Genomic DNA, 22,885 nt, shown 5'->3' with positions numbered 1-22,885 from the left:
CTCATCGCCTAAAAATAAGAATCCCAAGTTTGTAAACCTATCCCTTAGTCGCCTTTTACGACATCCGTGGGAAAGAGATGCGAGTGGTCCTATTATTTTTTGGTATTGGTGCCGGGAACCACATGGCACCTGGAAAACATTTATTTATTTATGTACACAAAATATATCCCGAAACCGCCGAGCTTGCATGAAGAGAGTTATGAATGCGGATGAAGCGAAGGAAGTATGCAGAGATCGTGGCGAGTGGAAAGATGTCGTTTCTGCCTACCCCTCCGGGGCAAAGGCGTGATTTTATTTATGTATATATGTACACAAAATTATATAGGTACCTACATGAACATTTAATACAGTGATTGTAGTACAAAGGTGCTACTTATTTCAATAGAAATCTCTTCCAGTAGACCCGTGAGAGGAGAGATGAATTTTGTTATAATTTCACTGTTGTAATTACTTTTTTTTTCTCTTCTTCTCTAGCCGATGGGCTAGCAACCTGTCACTAATTGAATTTCAATTCCATCATGAAGACATACGGCTGAACGTGGTATTTCTATCTCATCGAGACTGTTGGCTCTGTCTACCCCGCAAGTTATAAAGACGTTCACAACTTTACTGGTTATTTTCTCGCCAAATCTATCTAAACTATCATTTATTATATTGCACTGTTGTGAACTCATTACCGCAACGAGCGATGATTCTATCTCTGCATCGTATTTCATCAAAATCGTTTCAGTGGTTTAGGCGTGAAAGCGTACCAAAAAGACAGACAGTCACTTTCGCATTTATAATATAGGTACCAATAATTATTGACAAAATGGCGTAGTTAACTGTCACTTACAGCGTCTGTATTCCACTCAAAGAATCGAAGGTTCCGTTCGGTATCGTTCGGATATTATTGTCGTATAATGATCTGTAATTAATAAAAAAACAAAATAAATATAAAGTTTAAATCACTTTATTGCATAAAAAAGTAACTGAAAAGATAAACGAAAAAAAACGATTAAAAAAAAACGTTAGTGTTTTCCAGGTACACTAACGTTGGTTGGTTTGGTACAAGGGCACTACTTATTTCTAGAGAAATTACTTAAGCCTACGATTTACTATGATTCGCAGTAAAAACTCATTGAAATGTGTTATTTCATTTATATTGTTCTTTTCATTTATCTAGTTCTTTTCAAGTAGCTTGTTCTTCTCATAAATAAAGGCACACGATTGTTTACTTTCACTTCAGTAAGAAACTTAAGAAATTAACTATAGTAACTTCTAGTAAGTGACGTAAAAAAGTACAAAATATTAAAAAAAAAAAATACTTTGAACTCACAGAAGTTTCAAATTTTGCAAATCCCTGAATGTGTCTTTCCTGACGCACGTGATTTCATTCGAATTCAGCAATCTGAAAAAAAATAAATACAATTTATCGTCCGATAAAGCATGTTGCTTGTTGCGAAGTCATGTAGGTATAATACGGCACGCGTGACTTTTTTATTGCGCGAAAAACTATCGCCGTTTCGCTTTTTATTACGACGTAAAAACGGGACAGCGATAATACAGCGATTATATTTCGCACGATTAAAAATGGCGTCGCGCGTGCCACGCTACGGCCAATTTTTAATTTGCAATATTCAATTTGAAATATATTAAATGTGTAAAAATGTGAGTTGTTCAAGCAGTTAGCCAACCAAATAATAAAAAAAAAGTATATTCTTTGGCAAATTTTGAAGATAAATGTTGTAGATAATTTATGTTTCAGCTTGGTTTAGATGCTACGATAAAATTATAAAGCTGAAGAGTTTTTTGTTTGTTTGTTTGAACGCGCTAATCTCAGGAAATACTGGTTCGGATTGAAAAATTATTTTTGCGTTGAATAGACCATTTATCGAGGAAGGCTTTAGGCTATATAACATCACGCTGCAACTATTAGTAGCGAAGAAATAATGGAAAATGTGAAATAAACGGGGAAAATTATTCACCCTTGAGGGCTTCAATGATGCCCAAAATAACTATTCCACGCGGACGGAGTCGCGGACACAGCTAGTTTTCTTATAAAACAAACCACTTACAGCAGTTGCAGAGACGTCAACCCGTGGAACATGCCAGAAGGCAAATCCTTGATTTTGTTACCGTACAAAACTCTGAAATAAAAAAAAACAATTTTTACTATTAACTTCTCATTATTATCACTCCATATCTTTCCCATGGACGTAGTAAAAGGTGACTAAGGGATAGGCTAATAATCTTTACACGTCTATGTCCCTTGCGAGGTAGACGTTCAGCTATTTGGCTTAATGATAGAATTGAGATTCAAATAGTGACAGGTTGCTAACCCATCGCCTAAAAAAGAATCCCAAGTTTTTAAGCCTATCCCTTAATAGCCTTTTACGACATCTATGGGATAGAGATGGAGTGGTCCTTTTCTTTTTTCTATTGGTGCCGGGAACCACACGACAGTTTGTGTCCTCAAATCAAATCAAATCAAATCTCTTTATTGCGGAAACACAGGTAGAAAAGATGATACAAAACAGTTCGTGTCACTGTGATCTGTCTTCACAAGACGTACAATAATTCAGTCAGATCATTTTTTTCATTTAAAATTTAAATCATTCAATAATAAATTCCAGAGTGTTGAGGATGCAACCGGGACTAAAGCTAGGAGGGAGAACATACATACATACATATAATCACGTATACATCCCTTGCGGGGTAGACAGAGCTAACAGTCTTGAAAAGACTGACAGGCCACGTTCAGCTATTTGGCTTTAAGATAGAATTGACATTCTAATAGTGACAGGTTGCTAGCCCATCGCGTAAAAGGAGAATCCCAAGTTTATAAGCCTACCCCTTAGTCGCCTTTTACGACTTGAATGGGAGAGTGATGGTCCTATTCTTTTTTCTATTTGGTGTCGGGAACCATACGGCACGGCACCAGGAGGGAGAAGACACATACATACATACATATGGTCACGTCTATATCCCTTGCGGGGTAGACAGAGCCAAAAGTCTTGAAAAGACTGACAGGCCACGTTCAGCTATTTGGCTATAAGATAGAATTGACATTCTAATAGTGACGGGTTGCTAGCCCATCACCTAAAAGAAGACCAATACCAAGAATACCAAGTTTATAAGCCTACCCCTTAGTCGCCTTTTACGACATCCATGGGAGAGTGATGGAGTGGTCCTATTCTTTTTTCTATTTGGTGCCGGGAACCACACGGCACGGCACCAGGATGGAGAAGACACAACTAAATAAAGTACAACTTACAGCGATGTGAGATGCGTTAACCCAGAAAAAGCATCAGCAGCCAGTTTTGATATCTTGTTGTTAGACAAATCTATCCTGGCTACCCGCTTGACGGCCGAGAAGGCTCCCGGACCGACTTCTGTAATCTCGTTCTGTTCTAGACGTCTGAAAGAAGGAGGAAATTCTGTTTTTCACGACAATCTATTGTACCCTAAGTGGTACACTTCGACATACATACATACATAAAATCACGTCTTTATCGTATGTAGACAGAGACAAACAGACATCAAAAGACTGGAGAGCCTCGTTCAGCTGTTTGGCTTAATGATAGAATTGAGATTTAAATAGCGACAGGTTGCTAGCTCATCGCCTTAAAAAAGAATCCCAAGTATAAGTCTATCCCACAAGTACACTTCAAGGCTGATGAAAATTATGCAGTGCAGTTTGTTACCGCTTCTTCTGCAATGACGCTTCGGAAGCGGCAGTAAACTTAGTTTTAAGTAATTTATTTGACGTCAATCAAACGTTGTGAAACGAAAAGATGTGACAATTATTAAATGATATTGTAATGTCCCATAATAATGAATAAAAGATTTGAATAAATTTTTTTTGCTTTTGGCTGACAGGAGTTTTTCCCCGACAATCTATTGTACCCTCGGGGGTACACTTCATGGCTGTACAATTACAAGACTCACATTTCAGTGGCCCTATGCGGTATAGTTGCCGGGAGCTCGGACAGTAGTTTTCCCCGACAGTCTATTGTACCCTCGGGGGTACACTTCATGGCTGTACAATTACAAGACTTACATTTCAGTGGCCCTATGCGGTATAGTTGCCGGGAGCTCGGACAGTAGTTTTCCCCGACAATCTATTGTACCCTCAGGGGTACACTTCATGGCTGAACAATTACAAAACTCACATTTCAGTGGCCCTATGCGGTATAGTTGCCGGTAGCTCGGACAGTAGTTTTCCCCGACAGTCTATTGTACCCTCGGGGGTACACTTCATGGCTGTACAATTACAAGACTTACATTTCAGTGGCCCTATGCGGTATAGTTGCCGGTAGCTCGGACAGTAGTTTTCCCCGACAGTCTATTGTACCCTCGGGGGTACACTTCATGGCTGTACAATTTCAAGACTCACATTTCAGTGGCCCTATGCGGTATAGTTGCCGGTAGCTCGGAGAGAAGTTTTTCCCGACAGTCTATTGTACCCTCGGGGGTACACTTCATGGCTGTTCAATAACAAGACTTACATTTCAGTGGCCCTATGCGGTATAGTTGCCGGTAGCTCGGAGAGAAGTTTTTCCCGACAGTCTATTGTACCCTCGGGGGTACACTTCATGGCTGTACAATTGCAAGACTCACATTTCAGTGGCCCTATGCGGTATAGTTGCCGGTAGCTCGGACAGTAGTTTTCCCCGACAGTCTATTGTACCCTCGGGGGTACACTTCATGGCTGTACAATTTCAAGACTCACATTTCAGTGGCCCTATGCGGTATAGTTGCCGGTAGCTCGGAGAGAAGTTTTTCCCGACAGTCTATTGTACCCTCGGGGGTACACTTCATGGCTGTACAATTACAAGACTCACATTTCAGTGGCCCTATGCGGTATAGTTGCCGGGAGCTCGGACAGTAGTTTTCCCCGACAGTCTATTGTACCCTCGGGGGTACACTTCATGGCTGTACAATTACAAGACTTACATTTCAGTGGCCCTATGCGGTATAGTTGCCGGGAGCTCGGACAGTAGTTTTCCCCGACAATCTATTGTACCCTCGGGGGTACACTTCATGGCTGAACAATTACAAAACTCACATTTCAGTGGCCCTATGCGGTATAGTTGCCGGTAGCTCGGACAGTAGTTTTCCCCGACAGTCTATTGTACCCTCGGGGGTACACTTCATGGCTGTACAATTACAAGACTCACATTTCAGTGGCCCTATGCGGTATAGTTGCCGGTAGCTCGGACAGTAGTTTTTCCCGACAGTCTATTGTACCCTCGGGGGTACACTTCATGGCTGTACAATTTCAAGACTCACATTTCAGTGGCCCTATGCGGTATAGTTGCCGGTAGCTCGGAGAGAAGTTTTTCCCGACAGTCTATTGTACCCTCGGGGGTACACTTCATGGCTGTTCAATAACAAGACTTACATTTCAGTGGCCCTATGCGGTATAGTTGCCGGTAGCTCGGAGAGAAGTTTTTCCCGACAGTCTATTGTACCCTCGGGGGTACACTTCATGGCTGTACAATTGCAAGACTCACATTTCAGTGGCCCTATGCGGTATAGTTGCCGGTAGCTCGGACAGTAGTTTTCCCCGACAGTCTATTGTACCCTCGGGGGTACACTTCATGGCTGTACAATTTCAAGACTCACATTTCAGTGGCCCTATGCGGTATAGTTGCCGGTAGCTCGGAGAGAAGTTTTTCCCGACAGTCTATTGTACCCTCGGGGGTACACTTCATGGCTGCACATTTACAAGACTCACATTTCAGTGGCCCTATGCGGTATAGTTGCCGGTAGCTCGGAGAGAAGTTTTTCCCGACAGTCTATTGTACCCTCGGGGGTACACTTCATGGCTGTACAATTTCAAGACTCACATTTCAGTGGCCCTATGCGGTATAGTTGCCGGGAGCTCGGACAGTAGTTTTCCCCGACAATCTATTGTACCCTCGGGGGTACACTTCATGGCTTTACAATTACAAGACTTACATTTCAGTGGCCCTATGCGGTATAGTTGCCGGTAGCTCGGAGAGAAGTTTTCCCGAAAGTCTATTGTACCCTCGGGGGTACACTTCATGGCTTTACAATTTCAAGACTCACATTTCAGTGGCCCTATGCGGTATAGTTGCCGGTAGCTCGGACAGTAGTTTTCCCGACAGTCTATTGTACCCTCGGGGGTACACTTCAAGGCTGTACAATTGCAAGACTCACATTTCAGTGGCCCTATGCGGTATAGTTGCCGGGAGCTCAGACAGTAGTTTTCCCCGACAGTCTATTGTACCCTCGGGGGTACACTTCATGGCTGTACAATTACAAGACTCACATTTCAGTGGCCCTATGCGGTATAGTTGCCGGGAGCTCGGAGAGAAGTTTTTCCCGACAGTCTATTGTACCCTCGGGGGTACACCTGCAGGGGGGGGGACAGCGGGGCTCGGCCGAACATTCCGCTGTTATTGCTGTTGTTGGACCTAAAAAGGAATTAGTTATTTTTTTAAGGCATACTACATACATACATATAGTCACGTCTATATCCCTTGCGGGGTAGACAGAGCCAACAGTCTTGAAAAGACTGAAAGGTTCAGCTGTTTGGCTTAATGATAGAATTGAGATTCAAATGGTGACAGGTTGCTAGCCCGTCGCCTAAAAGAAGAATCCCAAGTTTACAAGCCTACCCCTTAGTCGCCTTTACGATATCCATGGGAACGCTATGGAGTGGTCCTAGTCTTTTGTTAATTGGTGCCGGGAACCACACGGCACTAGATTGGAATAAGGTAGCATAGTGTGTTCAATTTTACTTAAGCAATTTTAGTCGTGATCCATCATTCATTCCATTCACACCTGTCACTGGTAAAAATTATTCATATTAACTCTATAAATTACTTATTATTATTAACTCCAGATATAATACGACATTTTTTTATTATTGTCATATTGATCATAATAGCCAAACAAAAAAAAAATTGAATTTGAATTATAAACCTGCCCGCCGTTCCATATTTATTTTAAAATTGAGAACCGATTACGATGAAATTTGGTATGTAGGTAGCTGAAGACCCAGAATAACATATAGGCTACTTTTTATCCCGGAGTTCCCGCGGGATTGATAGGGTTTCCATGTGGACAAAGTCGCGGGCGGCCTCTTGTACATAATAAATTATATTTACATACATACATACATATAATCACGTCTACATCCCTTGCAGGGTAGACAGAGACAACAGTCTTGTAAAGACTGCTAGGCCACGTTCAGCTATTTGGCTTTAAGATAGAATTGAGATTCTAATAGTGACGGGTTCCATCGCCTAAAAGAAGAATTTCAAGTTTATAAGCCTACCTCATAGTCGCCTTTTACGACATCCCCCATCGCCTAAAAGAAGAATTTCAAGTTTATAAGCCTACCCCTTATAAACTTCACTCGACATCCACGGGAGAGTGATGGAGTGGTCCTATTCTTTTTTTCTTTTTGGTGCCGGGAACCACACGGCACATAAATTACATTTCTTACTTTCTTACCATTGCAAATAAGCTCATGTGGTTCCAGCTCTGTCAGCAGGGCGCCTCTAAGAGCCGCCGGCGCTTGGCATCTGAAAATAAATATATTCTCCATCATCATATTAATTCTCGACCATATGAAGTACACTAGCATGTCATCTTCTCAAAGAAAACTTTCAAATTACATTTTCGAATTATTAAGATTTTCGGGTTTGGATACCGACGAGGGTAAAATGAGACACGAACTCTCGAACTTACTTTAATGCTAACTCTATAATCTATATTTATTAAATACTTAAATATTTTTTATATTTATTAAATAAATTAGATTAATAACAAAATGAAATAATCTATAAACCCTACTTATTTAATTTATATTCGTTAAAAATTTTCCTATTAATAAATGGAAATAAAATACATCCTGTATTTGTGGTTTTAACCTAATGCATTGTGTGTACCATTGTAATTGTTGTTTTTTGTAATGATAATAAATAAATAAAAAAATAATGTAAAGAAATAACACCACCCGTACATCCATCTCAGTTTGGTCCAAAGGTTCGACTGGCAGAGAATGCCTTGTGGCATTAAGTCCACCTGTTGTACATTTTACGTGCACAAAGTTTAAAAAAATAAAAAACCATTGTGCCGTGTGGTTCCCGTCCCCAATGAAAAAATAATAGGACCACTCCCATCTCTTTCCCATGGATGTCGTAAAAGGCGACTAAGGGATAGGCTTACAATCTTGGGATTCTTTTTTTTAGGCGATGGTCTAGCGACCTGTCACCATTTGAATCTCAATTCCATCATAAAGCCAAATAGCTGAACAGTGGCCTATCAGTCTTTTCAAGACTGTTGGCTCTGTCTACCCCGCAAGGGATATAGACGTGACCATATGTATGTATGTATGTACTAATTAAAAACCCCCTACCTTGCCCCAACTTGGGGTATAGAAGCTGCGCGCACGGCGCTCGCCAGCCTTGCGACTCGACAGTCGCAGACGACAGGGTTGTCGGTCAATCGCAGCGTGTGCAACCTGGCGGCAGTCGCCGGCTCCAGGGACAGGTACGTCAGGTTGTTCCCGTTCAGTGTTCTGATGAGATGAAATTCAAATTCAAAATTCAAATTCAAAATTTTAATTCAAAATTCAAATTCAAAATTCAAATTCAAAATTCAAATTCAAAATTCAAATTCAAAATTCAAATTCAAAATTCAAATTCAAAATTCAAATTCAAAATTCAAATTCAAAATTCAAATTCAAAATTCAAATTCAAAATTCAAATTCAAAATTCAAATTCAAAATTCAAATTCAAAATTCAAATTCAAAATTCAAATTCAAAATTCAAATTCAAAATTCAAATTCAAAATTCAAATTCAAAATTCAAATTCAAAATTCAAATTCAAATTAAAATTCAAATTCAAATTCAAATTCAAATTCAAAATTCAAATTCAAATTCAAATTCAAAATTCAAAATTCAAAAATCAAATTCAAAATTTTTATTCATTATTATAGGTATTAGTATTCATTACTATATATAGCTTAATAATTGTCAAAACGTATGGTTGACGTCAAATAAATTACTTAAAAACTAATTTTACTGCCGCTTCCAAGGCGTCAGTGCAGAAGAAGCGGTAACAAACTGCACTGCAGCATTTTCTTCAACAACGCAACTTTACAATATCATATTAAAGAAAAATATTGTTTGTTTTTGTTGTTTGTAAACACTTTATTGCACATAAAAATAAATATAATAAAAATGGAACAGTCATCTACGTGCCGTGTGGTTCCAGGTAACAATATAAAAAAGAATGGGACCACTCCGTCTCTTTCCCGTGGTTGTCGTTAAAGACGACTAAGGCTTACAAACTTGGGATTCTTTTTAAGGCGATGGGCTAGCAACCTGTCGCTATTTGAATCTCAATTCTATCGTTAAGCCAAATAGATGAACGTGGCCATTCAGTATTGTCAAGACTGTTGGCTCTGTCTACACCGCAAGGGATATAGACGTGACCATATGTATGTATGTTTATGACAATTTATAAACTCAATATCATCGTTAAGCTATCCAGCTAAGCGTGGCCATCTTTGTATTCCTCCATTGGCTTTGTCTACCCCGTAAAAGACAAAGTCGTGAAATAGTTTGGAATCGGCGCCGCTCGTACTTGCGAGTAGTTAATATTTTTAGTTTTTAAGACGTGTACCTATAATATACTAGAGCACAACAGGAAAAAAACCGAATAGGTCCACTCCATTTCTTCCAGTGGATGTCGTAAAAGGAGACTAAGGGACAAGAGCACATACATCTAGGTGCCACAAAAACATACCCAAAGAGGGTTTAAGTTAAGTCATAAAACTTAAGCCAAAGTTTTCCAGTATGATTAGTGATAACAAAAAACTAACATACTCTGCCGACCCCACGTAGAAAGTGGGAAAAGGTAACGACGTAGAAGCAAAAAGAATTCTTGATTTTAATTTTGAAACAGTAGGTAGTACTTACAATACTTCTAGACTCTTGAGATTCTCAAACGCCTTCTCGTCGATACATTTGAGCTGGTTCCCGTCCAAATGTAGGCTCTTCAAGGCCGTCAAGCCTCTGAACGTGCGCCTGCTGATAGCCGTCAGTTCGTTCCGACTCAGATCTCTGAAACATAAGAGTTATTTTTTTTAATTTAATTAATTTAACATTTCATGCGGTCGATTGTATTTTAGAATGATATTTTTTTTTATATTTAAAATAATTTATTGTTTTTCTTTAATATTTTTTCCTGCTCAAGTGTTTTTGTAAGCCGTGTGTTATTAAATGTTGTCCAAGACGCCATAAATATTTTTGTATAAAAATCATAGAGATTAATTATTTATTTATTTTATTTACTTATTTATGTACACAGAAAACGTCGAGAATGATATACACAAGAAACAAAATTATATAGGTTCTGCTTATTTCACAAGAAATCTCTTCCAGCAGACCCGAGACAGGAGACATGATGGAAAGTGTGACAGGCGTGTACTCCACTCACACAACTACTTATAGAAATACATAAATAAATAAAATATTATAAAAAACATATGTAAATACTAGTGTCCGACCGAAGCTTCGGCTTCGGCTTCGGCCACCTTCGGCCAAAAAATCCACCTTCGGCCAAAAAATCCACCTTCGGCGAAACATTCGGCTTCGGCCCAAAATCCGACCGAAGCCGAAGGTTTCGCCGAAGGTCCGAGCGACCGTCGAGATTGAACGAACTGTTACGAAAGTCATGAGGCGGCGGGGAGTCACTGTCAAAATATCACATTGCTGATTGCATGCATCAAAACAAGTCCGTACGTGTATTTAAACGAGTGTTTTTGTAAGAAATCAAATCATTATTTTTTACCAATAGGTAACTAAATCACAAACTTTTATCTATACATATAATAAAACAGTAAAAATATTGTGTCTGTACATTTAGTATTTTCGACTGAAATGGATAGAGGGACACTTAGAATGAATAATAGAAAGCAAAAATATTTTTTTTTAATTTCTTGTCTGTCTGTCTGTATGTATGATCACGATTATCGCCGAAAGTACTAAACCGATTTACTTCAAACTTTCACCAATTGCTTTGTTTTAACTCAGAATTACATTTAAAGTTTGTTTCATCAAAATCGGTTCACTAAAAAAAAGTTATCGACATTTGAATGAACTCAAGGCATCAGTATGCCTGCAAATAAGTTACGAAATTAAAAATTCAAAGTCATTTATCATTATACGACGGCATTATACCTATAACATATAAATATAAGTGAAAGGCGACTAAGGGATGGGCTTACAAACTTGGGATTCTTTTTTAAGCGATGGGCGAGCAACCTATCACTTTTTGAATCTCAATTCTATCATTAAGTCAAATAGCTGAACGTGGCCATTCAGTCTTTTCAAGTCTGTTGGCTCTGTCTACCCCGCAAGGGATAAAGATGTATGTAGTCTACTTTAATTTCGACACCAACGCAACGGCTTCGTTGGTCCAGTGGTTAGCCCGTGAGACTGTGAAGTTGGCAGTCCAAGTTCGAATCCCAACAATTACAAGATATTTTTTTTATTAAAAATATTTTTTTTTTGTATTGTTTGAGTATTTTATGTAAAAAAACTGAAAATCAAAATACTACATATAATAAAACGATAAAAATATTTTTTCTGTACATTTAATATTTTGACTGAAACGGATAGAGAATTTTTTTTTTACATTTTTTGTCTGTCTGTATCTGACTGTATGATTAAAATTCAACTCGAAATTTACGCGGACGAAGTCGCGGGCAACAGCTAGTTTATCTCTAAACCAACCACCTCTATGATATATCATCAACTTCTATATGAGACAGTCAATATATAAACCTTCAATATTAAGGTTTTGAAATGATTTTAATATTAATTGTAGCTTGTAGACAATATTGAACAAAATTAATTACTGAGTGCTGAGAGAATATAAACCTTCGGCTTCGGCTTCGGCTTCGGCTTCGGCCGAAGGTTGTGGCGATAGCCGATTAATCGGCTTCGGCTTCGGCTTCGGCCAAAAATAGACCTTCGGTCGGACACTAGTAAATACCAAATAATATACTTATAGTATACCAAATTAGCAAGTCTTGGAGAGGTAATAATTTTTGATTTTTTAAAATTGCTACTGTGATTTAGAGTCGCGTATCTCGGTAATGCAAGAAGTTAGTTTTAAAAATTGTTCATAGATGGCGTTAGTACAAAATTACGACTCGATATTGTTTTGTTTTTCTCTTATGTCTTTAAGTACTCAGTACTTCCTATAAATCGATATCAATTAGAACCAACTAAGAACAGGACCCAGTGGTTTTATTTCAAACCTGGGTTTCCCTTTTAGAAAAACTTAAACAGTCCGCCATTTGATATAATAAATATCAAACATCATAATTATACCATAAAAAACATGGATCGCAAGGAGTATGTTATGTAATGCCGTAACAAATAAAAAGCATCAACAGTGGTATTTTCCAAACAGTGAGTAATGTAGTTTATTAGAATTTTAATTAGTATATAAACTGAAAATTAGAGTATAAAAGGTGCCGTGTAGTGATTCTCGGCCCCAAAAGAAAAAATAATATAGGACCACTCCATCTCTTTCCCTCCTTCTTTCTCTCCCCCTTCTTCTCTTTTATCTTTTGGCTATCGCAAAAGGCGACTATGGGATAGGCTCATAAACTTGGGATCCTTTGATTTCCTTTGAGATCCTTGAATTTTTTTTTCAAGACTGTTGGCTCTGTCTACCCCACGAGGTATATGAACGTGACTATATGTGTGTATGTACACCAATAAAGACTCGCGTGCCAAACGCAATACTTGGAATTATTTAAAATTAATAATTAAACTGAATGGACTATGGGCGATTGGCGCAAGAATATTATGGATACGTCATCCATCATTGTTCTGTCCGTATGCATGTTTGTGCTCGCATCACGCGAAAACTATCGCTGTATCCCTTGTGGGGTAGACACGGCCAACAGTTTTGAAAAGACTGACAGGCCACGTTCAGCTGTTTGGCTTAATGAAAGAATTGAGATTTAAAATTAAAATTATAACAAAATTAAATTTATAAACAAAACAATTTAAATCTGAGTAAAAAGCGTGGGGTGCTTGATGTAGTAAATATTAAAATCATTCTATTAGCATATATTTATGACAAGAGAGTTATGAAAATGAAGTAAAATGCACCCCACGCTTTTTACTCCGATTTAAATTGTTTTGTTTATAAATTTAATTTTGTTATAATTTTAATCGGAGGTAATTGACTATAACTGATTGTTCGACTTGCTACTACTGTTTTATAATTCCTTTGTCATTAATTTTTATTTTCTATTTTTTAGTTTGATTAGCAATAAAAGCGTAGTTTTTTAGTTTTTTTTAAACTATTATTTATTTTCTATTTTTTAGTTCGATTAGCAATAAAACGCGTAGTTTTTTAGTTTTTTTATGCAATTATTTTTTGGAAGTTAACTCTAGTATAACTATCATACTAGAAAAGACTTTTGCAACCATGCACCCATCGCCGGAGGTTTTCACAACTTACTTTCTTAAATTTATATGTGGCCTGATTGGATTAAATCTCATAATATTCTCATAATGATGATTCTTTTTTAGGCGATGGGCTTGCAACCTGTCACTATTTGAATCTCAATTCTATCTTAAAGACAAATAGCTGAACGTGGCCTATCAGTCTTTACAAGACTGTTGGCTCTGTCTACCCCGCAAGGGATATAGACGTGATTATATGTATGTATGATAATTGTTAAACCCAGTTGAAAAGAATTTTATAGTGATAAATCACTGTTAATAATATTTTTGACTATCCAGCAAACATAATAATTTTCGATTGTGGCCTTGCCAGGAATCAAACCACAATATTAAGAGGCAGATTGATACAGGAACAAAAATATTTCAAACATACCTCCACTGCCTTTACAACCAGGAACGCAACAATGTTTATCTGAAGACATCGTGGCACTTTCGTTGTAAAACTGTCTTTCACAAAAACAAACACAAACTTGGGACTCCTATCTCAAATAATCAGGTACTTTTTACAGGAATCCTATCTAAAAAATATCTGCACAACACAGTGAACACAGTCAGAGTCCAATCTCAGATGATAAAATCACACGAATATCCGGAAGAACAATGCTCGACTCAACGGAAGATTCCAAACTACAAAAAACGACAAGTTATCAGCACAAAACAAAGTGCTAATAGGTAAATACACAGGCACCGGTATAAAAAACAGAAAGAAAGTTTACAGGTTTTCTAATCGAATTCTCATCGAATTCAAAACTTACACTTACTGCAAAACTTATTTGACAAATTAAATAAACTGTCACTCATTTCTTAAACGAGTATTACAGTGTTGCTATTATAAATAGGCAAAAGATACCTAATGTTAATTCAAGAATTGCATTAATATGTTAAATACGTATTAAATATCGCAAAGTTCTGTAGGTAGTAACTTTATTCTTGTATTGTTGTAAATTTAGTTGTTCAATTTTCATTTATTACTTTTGTTTCATTACTTATATATTTTTTATTGTTTTAAAATATTCTACTAATTCTACTATTGTTTCTAATGATAATTCTAAATGGAGCGATGCGATGAAATAAAAAAGCCTCAGGTTAATAGTAACATTATATGGAAATATATTACATCTCTTTTTGGACTCCTTATACGTCAGAACTTCTTGGTTTCTTGTATGGAGATTACTGACACTGGTACTATCTCTGTCTCTTTTACTCTCATACGAAGGATCTAAAAATGAATTTATTAATCCAAGCAGTTTTAATAAGGATAATGAGAAACTCTTATCAAAATATTGCATTGTCACCGGTCCTTGATACGTGTGCAAAGTTTCAAGTTGATCAGACGTTTAGAAATCAGTGAAAATTAAGCTCAAAGATTCCGTTACATACATACATACATACATACATACAACCCAAGCTAATAAAAGCGTAGTAATAGTGACTGGTTGCTAGCCCATCGCCTAAATGAGGAATCCCAAGTATATAAGTCTTTCCCTTAGTCGCCTTTTACGACATCCATGGGAACGAGATGGAGTGGTCCTATTTGTTTTTTTATTGGTGCCGGGAACCACGCGGCACGAAATTTTAAATAAATATTTTTATTTAAATAAAAACAAATGTTATGTGATGTCCGAAAATAGGTAGGTCCATATTAATATAGTCATATGGATCGGGGTAGCCAAATAGCTATCCAGAGGAATTGCATTATTAATGCTATTCTCAATTGCGTACCCTCCTTTGTGGATTCGGTAAAAACGGGTGATTCGGATGTGGCTGTTATGAGATGAATATCATAAACTAGTTGTTGCCGGCGGCTTCGTACGCGTGAATTTTAGGAGTGTATTTTTTTGATATAGACATTTTTTCAGTCGTCGTATTCTGAAGAAAATACTTAGGTAAAGTGTTTTGGTAAATATTTTTTAAGATGTTCTTTATAACGGTTCCCAAGTTCGGTAGCTGCGATGGCACGGACAGACACACACTAAGACAAACATACACATTATTAGATAGTCCTTACAATGTATTCTGGTACAGTTTTTAGTTCTGAAATAAACGAATTCTCATTATATATCAAACTTACAACACCCTGTCCTTTTATGTAGGTAGGTAGACGGTTGTTTTAGTTATCAGCCTTTTAAGACTGTTGGCTCTGTCTACCCCGCAATGGATAAAGACGTGATTATATGTTTGTATGTTAAAAAAATGATTCCAAATTCATTTTCAATGCCGCATCCATAGTGTGACGCCACTGACAAAGAACGGAACGATCAAAATCACACAAAATACTACTTCAAAGCCTTCAAATTAAGTGTTAAAATTGCGATCACAGTTTTCCTAACAATCTATTACTCCGTTCCGGTTAAATATTTAAAGAATAACGGTGTATAATTTGTTAAATTAATTCTAATTTTATTAAAACGTTTTTCGGTCACTTATAAATGAATTGAGATTACTAGCTGTTGTCCGCGATTTCCTCCGCGTAAATTTCGAGTTGAATCTTAATCGATATTTAAAATTCGAAGTCATTTATCATTTGTACGACAGCAAAATACCTATAATAATATAAATATAAGTGAAAACTAGGCTGATAATATCCTGGTTTTGCCGCACATAACATGCGTAATTCGTAAGTCTACTTTAGTACCGTGTGGTTCCCGGCACCAATACAAAAAAGAACAGGACCACTCCATCTCTTTCCCATGGATGTCGTAAAAGGCGACTAAGGGTTAGGCTTACAAACTTGTGATTCTTTTTTAGGCGATAGGCTAGCAACCTGTCACTATTTGAATCTCAATTCTATCATTAAGCCAAAAAGCTGAACGTGACCGGACAGTCTTTTCAACACTGTTGGCTCTGTCTACCCCACAAGGGATATAGACATCATCATATTTTGTTTGTTGTACTCTCTACTCAATGATGCTCACTCTCCTCTTTACTTAAAATCTAAATTCCCGCTTCTGAGTTCCGCCCATTCCCGTTCTCTTCGCTCTTCAGACAACCAGACTCTGCGTACTCCTCTGTTCCGGTCTACTTTTTTGGAGAAATCTTTCCAGGTTCAGGCTGTAAGGCTCTGGAATGCTCTTCCTGAAATCATTAGGAGAGCTCCTAGTCGTTCTGCGTTCAAACATGCTGTGAAGGGGTTCTTTCTTCGGCAGATTAATGATGGGTCATCCTAATTTGATATTTTATGCATGTATATGTATTTATAGTGTAAGTATATCATGTATCTTGTATGTATTTACGCATTTTTTTTGTAATGTATGTATTTTGTCAGTATGCATGTGCACTTTATCGCACCACCAAATTAAAGTTTTTTCTGTTTGGTCAGCTGGTTGACTGGTAGAGAATGCCAAACGGCATTAAGTCCGCCTAGTAGTACAAAAATGTACAAACATTTTTGTTTTTGTGCAATAAAGTTTAAATAAATAAATAAAAAATATGTATGTATGTATGGAATTTATTATTTGAATTGGCGCGGAAAATTAACGGTAAAGTTAAAAGCTGTAAACGCCATAGACACGTATGTATATATGTATGTAACTATGTAATGGTGCTAACTATCATTTACCCGCAGATTCGCCCGCGCGAATTTAACGCCACCTATAAGAGAATATAGGTTATTCCCAAATTCCACGTGCTGAAAAGTATCTCATATCCTTCTCCAGAGTCGTAGATATTATACGGAATTTCAAGAAGATTCGTTTAGTAGATAGAACGTAAAAAAGAAAGCAAATAAACTAACTTACTTACATACATATAGACACGTCTATAAACCTTGCGGGATAGACAGAGCTAAGAGCCTTGAAAAGACCGAAAGGCCACGTTCAGCTGTACGCCTTTTTGATGGAATTGAAACTGATTCAAATAGTGACAGGTTGCCTACAAGAAGAATCCCAAGTTTGTTAGCCTATCCCTTAGTCTCCTTTTACTACATCCATGGCAAAAAGATGGAGTGCTCCTATATTTAAGTGCCGTGAACCACACGGACACTAAACTAACAAAGGATAAAATACGAGTATCCGCGATATCTCTATTCAAAACTCAAAGAGTCCTACACGTAACTAAAGTAGAATAGTTTAGCCTTTGAAAATACAGAAATCTGCTTGAAAAACGTTCTGAAAACCGCCGTGAAATCCTCTATAAACAATCGTATTGTTCCCGCGTCCATTAGGCGGCCATCTTGTTGGCGACAAAAAGCAAATGGCGGCTCAATGCGGGCTTTTAAAGTTGTTTTCACAGTTTCTGAGCCGTGGTTGCTGAAAGGGTTTTGGCTAGACTGTCCGGGATTTGTATTTCTAAATCTGTAAATGAACGTAGAATAGTTTTTGTATTTTCTCGCCAACAAACATATTCTTCTATATCCAATGACTGTTCTATTTTTGTTACATATATTTTACATACATACATACATATAATCACGTCTTTATCCCTTGCGGGGTAGACAGAGCCAACAGTCTTGTAAAGACTAATAGGCCACGTTCAGCTGTAGCTGTAGCTGGCTTTAAGATAGAATTGAGATTCAAATAGTGACAGGTTGCTAGCCCATCGTCTAAAAGAAGAATCCCAAGTTTATAAGCCCACCCCTTAGTCGCCTTTTACGACATCCATGGGAAAGAGATGGAGTGGTCCCATTCCTTTTTCCATTGGTGCCCACAACCACCAACCAACACATTGGGAACCACACGGCAAATATATATATTTTTATGTGCAATAAAGAGTTTACAAACAAACAAACAAACAGTAATGAGATAATCAGATGCGACAGAGAGTTTTATATTCTTCTTTATCCCGTCCGGGGTGGACAGAGCAGAGCCAATAATTAATTTTTTCTATACCTTACGGGATTCCTGTTGAGGCCATTATTAAAACAGTGACTGTTTTAGTAGTTAGAACTAAAATGTACAAAATTATATGCAATAAATAAATTGATATTGAAATAATGGCGAAAATATTAGAAGTACCTAGTTCAGCTGAATGTGAATTGAGATTCAGACAGAGACAGATGGCTAGACCGTAACCTAAAAGAAAAATCCCAATTATAATCCTTTCCTTTGTGGCTAGCCCATATGACCTTAAAGAGGAATCGAATATTTTTTTAATTTATTTTTCTTTTTTTCCACATATAGTCGTAACCAGAGATACTTAAATTTATTTTTAAAAAATTTGTGGTCACCTGTAATTTGGTTGCATGCTTGAATTTAATTTTGTGAGTGTATTTTTTAAGAATGTAATCTTGTAACCTGTTGGTGTCCCTATATAAATACACTAGCTGTGCCCGCGACTTCATCCGCGTGGAATAGTTATTTTGGGCATCATAGAAGGATGAAAAATTTTCCCCGATTTTTTTCACATTCTCCATTATATCTTCGCTCCTAATAGTATGCAGCGTGCGTGATGATGCCTTCCTCGGTAAATAGTCTATTCAATACAAAAATAATTTCTGAGACTAACGCGTTCAAACAAACAAACTCTACAACTTTACAATATAAGTAAAGATAAATAAAATAAGAAAACATATTATTAAAATTTTTGATAGCCTGTTCATAAAAAAAAAATATTCGACTCAGCTACCTCAAATATCGAGCGCGTCTGAATAATTGATGGTAAACGCCTCACTATATACTGACAAACGCTTTACTAAATTTATAGTTACGAAGAAATTGTATCGGTCAGTATTAACAACGTGAAACTAGAAGTTGTTTACATAAAATATTAATCAATATACATACATACATATAATCACGTCTATATCCCTTGCGGGGTAGATAGAGCCAATAGTCTTGAAAATACAGAATGGCCACGTTCAGCTGTTTGGCTTAATGTAAGAATTGAGATTCAAATAGTGACAGGTCTAGCCCATCGCCTAAAAGAGGAATCCCAAATAAATCAGCCTGTCACTAAGTCGCCTTTTACGACATCCATTAGAGAGAAATGGAGAGATCCTATTCTTTTTTCTATTGGCGCCGGGAACCTCACGGCACCATTAGGTATGTTATATGCCATTTATATTAAAAAAAAGGGTAAACGAAGATTATTGAAAAAAGTTTCGTTAGGGAACAGACAAAAGATTTTTCCCTTAATACATACATAACATACATACATAAAATCACGCCTCTTTCCCGGAGGGGTAGGCAGAGACTACCTCATTCCACTTGCCACGATCTCTGCATACTTCCTTCGCTTCATCCACATTCATAACTCTCTTCATGCAAGCTTTTCCCCTAATAACATAGGGAAACCCGAGAAAAGCCGCCGGGCATCGCCATATTAATGAGTATGGTAATTATTGAGTAATTGATATTTAACGAGTCCACTCCGATCTCGACGCGGGTAATTAAATTACTCGAAAGAATGTGTACGGTCGGCCAACAAAATTGAAACAATGAAAGATTTTATTTTTTATTTTTTTACGACTTTATGATTTTTTTTTTTTTCACTTTAATCTCTGCGTGTTCTCGGTTGCACCCTTCGTCACAATGGTTCGGAACCCGGGGTCAGCATTTCAGCATTTTTCTTCTTATTCGTCCGTATTGTAGTGTCTTTAGTTTTGAAAGCCACGCCGTCCACGCCAAATTTACGAGTATATATTAATAAATAAACCTTAGTGCCGTGTAGTGCCCGGCACCAACTGCAGTGCAGTTTGTTCCGCCGCTTCTTGTACATATGCGCTTTGGAAACTGTACCTAGTAGTTATAATTAGATTTTAGTGATGTGACGTCAATAAGTGATAATTACCTTGTATCCAATTTTGAAAATAAATCTATTCTATTCTATTCAATAAAATTTACCCTTGGATGTCGTAAAAGGCGACTAAGGGACAGGCATATAAACTTGAGATATTTCTTTTAGGCAATAGGCTAGCAACCTGTCACTATTTGAATTTCAATTCTATTATTAAGCCAAACAGCTGAACGTGGCCTATCAGTCTCTTCAAGACTGTTGGCTCAATCTACCAAGCAAGGGATATAGACGTGCTTATATGTACGTATGTATGTAAAAAAACCTTACTTTTTTCGCTCGATTGTAAATAATGTCGCGTCTGGTTTTGCAGACTGTACCAACCCAACGTCATCATTCACGAGGGTTCTGACAATTTTCCAGTTTTGGAGAATTCGCAAATTAACCCATCACTTTATGATTTCAAAGCTTCTTGATAATGTTCTCAAAATGTTAATTCTACTAATACTTTTCAAGAATTATTTCTTGAAATTTGATCATCCACAGTACATATATATAAAATATAATCATATATATTAAGACGTGACTATATGTATGTTGAAATTATTCTAACATACATCCACATATCTATATCCCGCGTCGTGTGGTTCCCGGCACCGAAAGAAAAAAAAAATAGGACCATTTGAATCTCAATTCTATCAGTAAGCCAAGCAGCTGAACGTGGCCTATCAGTATTTTCAAGACTGTCGGCTCTGTCTTCCCCGCAAGGGAAAAAGACGTGATTTCATATGTATGTATGTAAATAATAACGTTTATAGGCAACCAAAATTATAGAAAAAAGTTTATAGAAAAAGAAAACCAAGGCAAATCTATCATTACCTAAGCCAAAGTGCTGAATGAGGCCTTTCAGTCTTTTGATGACTGTTGACACCGCAGGGGATATAGACGTGATTATATGTTATGTTACGGTATCTATATCCCTTGCATGTCCGATGCTTTTACGGTGAGGGAAAACACCGTGAGGAAACCTGCACATTCAGGCAACTGGATGTGTAACCATGATCGATCCAATACGGGTTAGGTTCCCCTGCAAAGGTTGCGGAGGTCAGACGGGAGTAGCTTTGTTGAAAACACTGACTCACCCAATCCAGGGTTCATGGTCAAAGGCATACTCCGGGCTCCTCTCCAGAGCGGTGAGGATGCAACCGGGACTAAATCCAGGACAAAGAAGTAGAAGATCTATATCCCATGCGGGGTAGACAGAGCCAATAGTCATGAAAAGACTGAAAAGCCACGCTCAGCTGCATGGCTTAATGATGGGATTGAGAAAATTTGTTAATTATACTTAACGATCGAATATCAATTAAAAAGTTTTATTCGTCGGAAGATCCCTTTTTGAATATTTTGGAATAATAATTGGGAAAGGGTTAGAAAGTTACCCCACTTTGGTTTCAGAACAATCAATTTCTAATTAGCAACTTTATTGTTCATTTAATCGATTAATTGTTAATCGATCATCATTTTGTTAACCGACTTCGCAAAATGAAGAGGTTAATGCGAATCCGTTATATTAAGTTCCATTAATTGAATAATTAATTGAACATACATATAGTCACGTCTATAGTCCTTGCGGGGTAGACAGAGCCGACAGTTTCCAAAAAAAATGACCACGTTCAGCTGTAGGGCATTACGATTATATCATTCCACATTTAAAAAAAAAAAGGATTTTTAACGAACAAACTCACTTTTCCTACTGTTATTTTTTATACCTATGTAAGTACAAATTTCGATTGAAGTTAAAATTATTATATACTTCAAAGTCTACACCGGAAGTGGGTGAGACGAGTGCTAGCACACCGGAAGCCGGAAGTGCCGCCATCTTGCCGGAAGAATATTAATGAGCTGCGGTAAAGGCATTTATCTGCCTTTTGACTTTTAGTAAAAGACTTTCAGAGCTTTTACGGGCTTGACAAACAGTTACAGTTAATACTTTTTTTCTTTCACATCACAACATTCCCTTATCACGCTGTTCCTTATCCGGTCGCTCAGTTTCACACCCAACATACTCCTTAACGCTCTCATTTCCCCTGCATTTATTCTGCTTTCGTGCTTCTTTTGCCATACCCAACTTTCACTCCCATACGTCACTTTAGAATAGAACCACTCTTTATATTTCTTATGGATATCGTAAAAGGCGACTAAAGGATAGGCTTGTAAACTTGGGATTACTTTTAGTCACTATTTGAATCTCAATTCCATCATAAAGCCATACATACAGCTAAACGTGGCCTTTCAGTCTCATCGAAACTGTTGGCTCTGTCTACCCTGCACGAAATATAGACGTAACTACCGAGACGTTTCCCAACAAAAGCTAACTTAAAGCTGTAATCGCAAGATGGCGGAAAATGTAATGCATAAAACAAACTTGAGAAAAGCATTGTCTTGTTAGCTTGGAAATAAAAAAGAAATACGTTTATGTCGCGATGTGATTCAAAGGGGAGTGACGGCCTCTGTGGCGCTGCGGTAGTACGCTTGTCTGTGACACCGGAGGTCCCGGGTTTGAATCCCGGCCAGGGCATGATGAGAAAAGAACTTTCTCTGATTGGCCTGGGTCTTGGGTGTTTATCTATATAAGTATTGATTATAAATATAGTATAGTTGAGTTAGTATCTCGTAACACAAGTCTCGAACTTACTTCG

At 37.5% G+C, this 22,885-nt stretch overlaps 1 protein-coding gene across 2 annotated transcripts in view; it reads right to left on the bottom strand.

Annotated features, from left to right (window-relative positions):
- Positions 1 to 22,885, bottom strand: part of LOC106142957 (protein slit) — a 136,460-nt gene that overhangs the window by 30,732 nt on the left and 82,843 nt on the right. For both annotated transcript variants that reach the window (XM_060953386.1, XM_060953387.1), the window contains 8 exons: positions 9,945 to 10,088; positions 8,378 to 8,539; positions 7,471 to 7,541; positions 6,281 to 6,425; positions 3,257 to 3,400; positions 2,058 to 2,129; positions 1,319 to 1,390; positions 836 to 907 (listed from right to left, as the gene is read on the bottom strand). In XM_060953386.1, the coding sequence (XP_060809369.1) occupies positions 836 to 907; positions 1,319 to 1,390; positions 2,058 to 2,129; positions 3,257 to 3,400; positions 6,281 to 6,425; positions 7,471 to 7,541; positions 8,378 to 8,539; positions 9,945 to 10,088 (882 nt within the window). The remainder of the gene's footprint in view (positions 1 to 835; positions 908 to 1,318; positions 1,391 to 2,057; positions 2,130 to 3,256; positions 3,401 to 6,280; positions 6,426 to 7,470; positions 7,542 to 8,377; positions 8,540 to 9,944; positions 10,089 to 22,885) is intronic.

Source organism: Amyelois transitella, chromosome 31 (genome assembly GCF_032362555.1).
Source record: "Amyelois transitella isolate CPQ chromosome 31, ilAmyTran1.1, whole genome shotgun sequence".
NCBI classification, from domain to species: domain Eukaryota; kingdom Metazoa; phylum Arthropoda; class Insecta; order Lepidoptera; family Pyralidae; genus Amyelois; species Amyelois transitella.
This window is presented reverse-complemented; position numbering and strand designations above follow the sequence as displayed.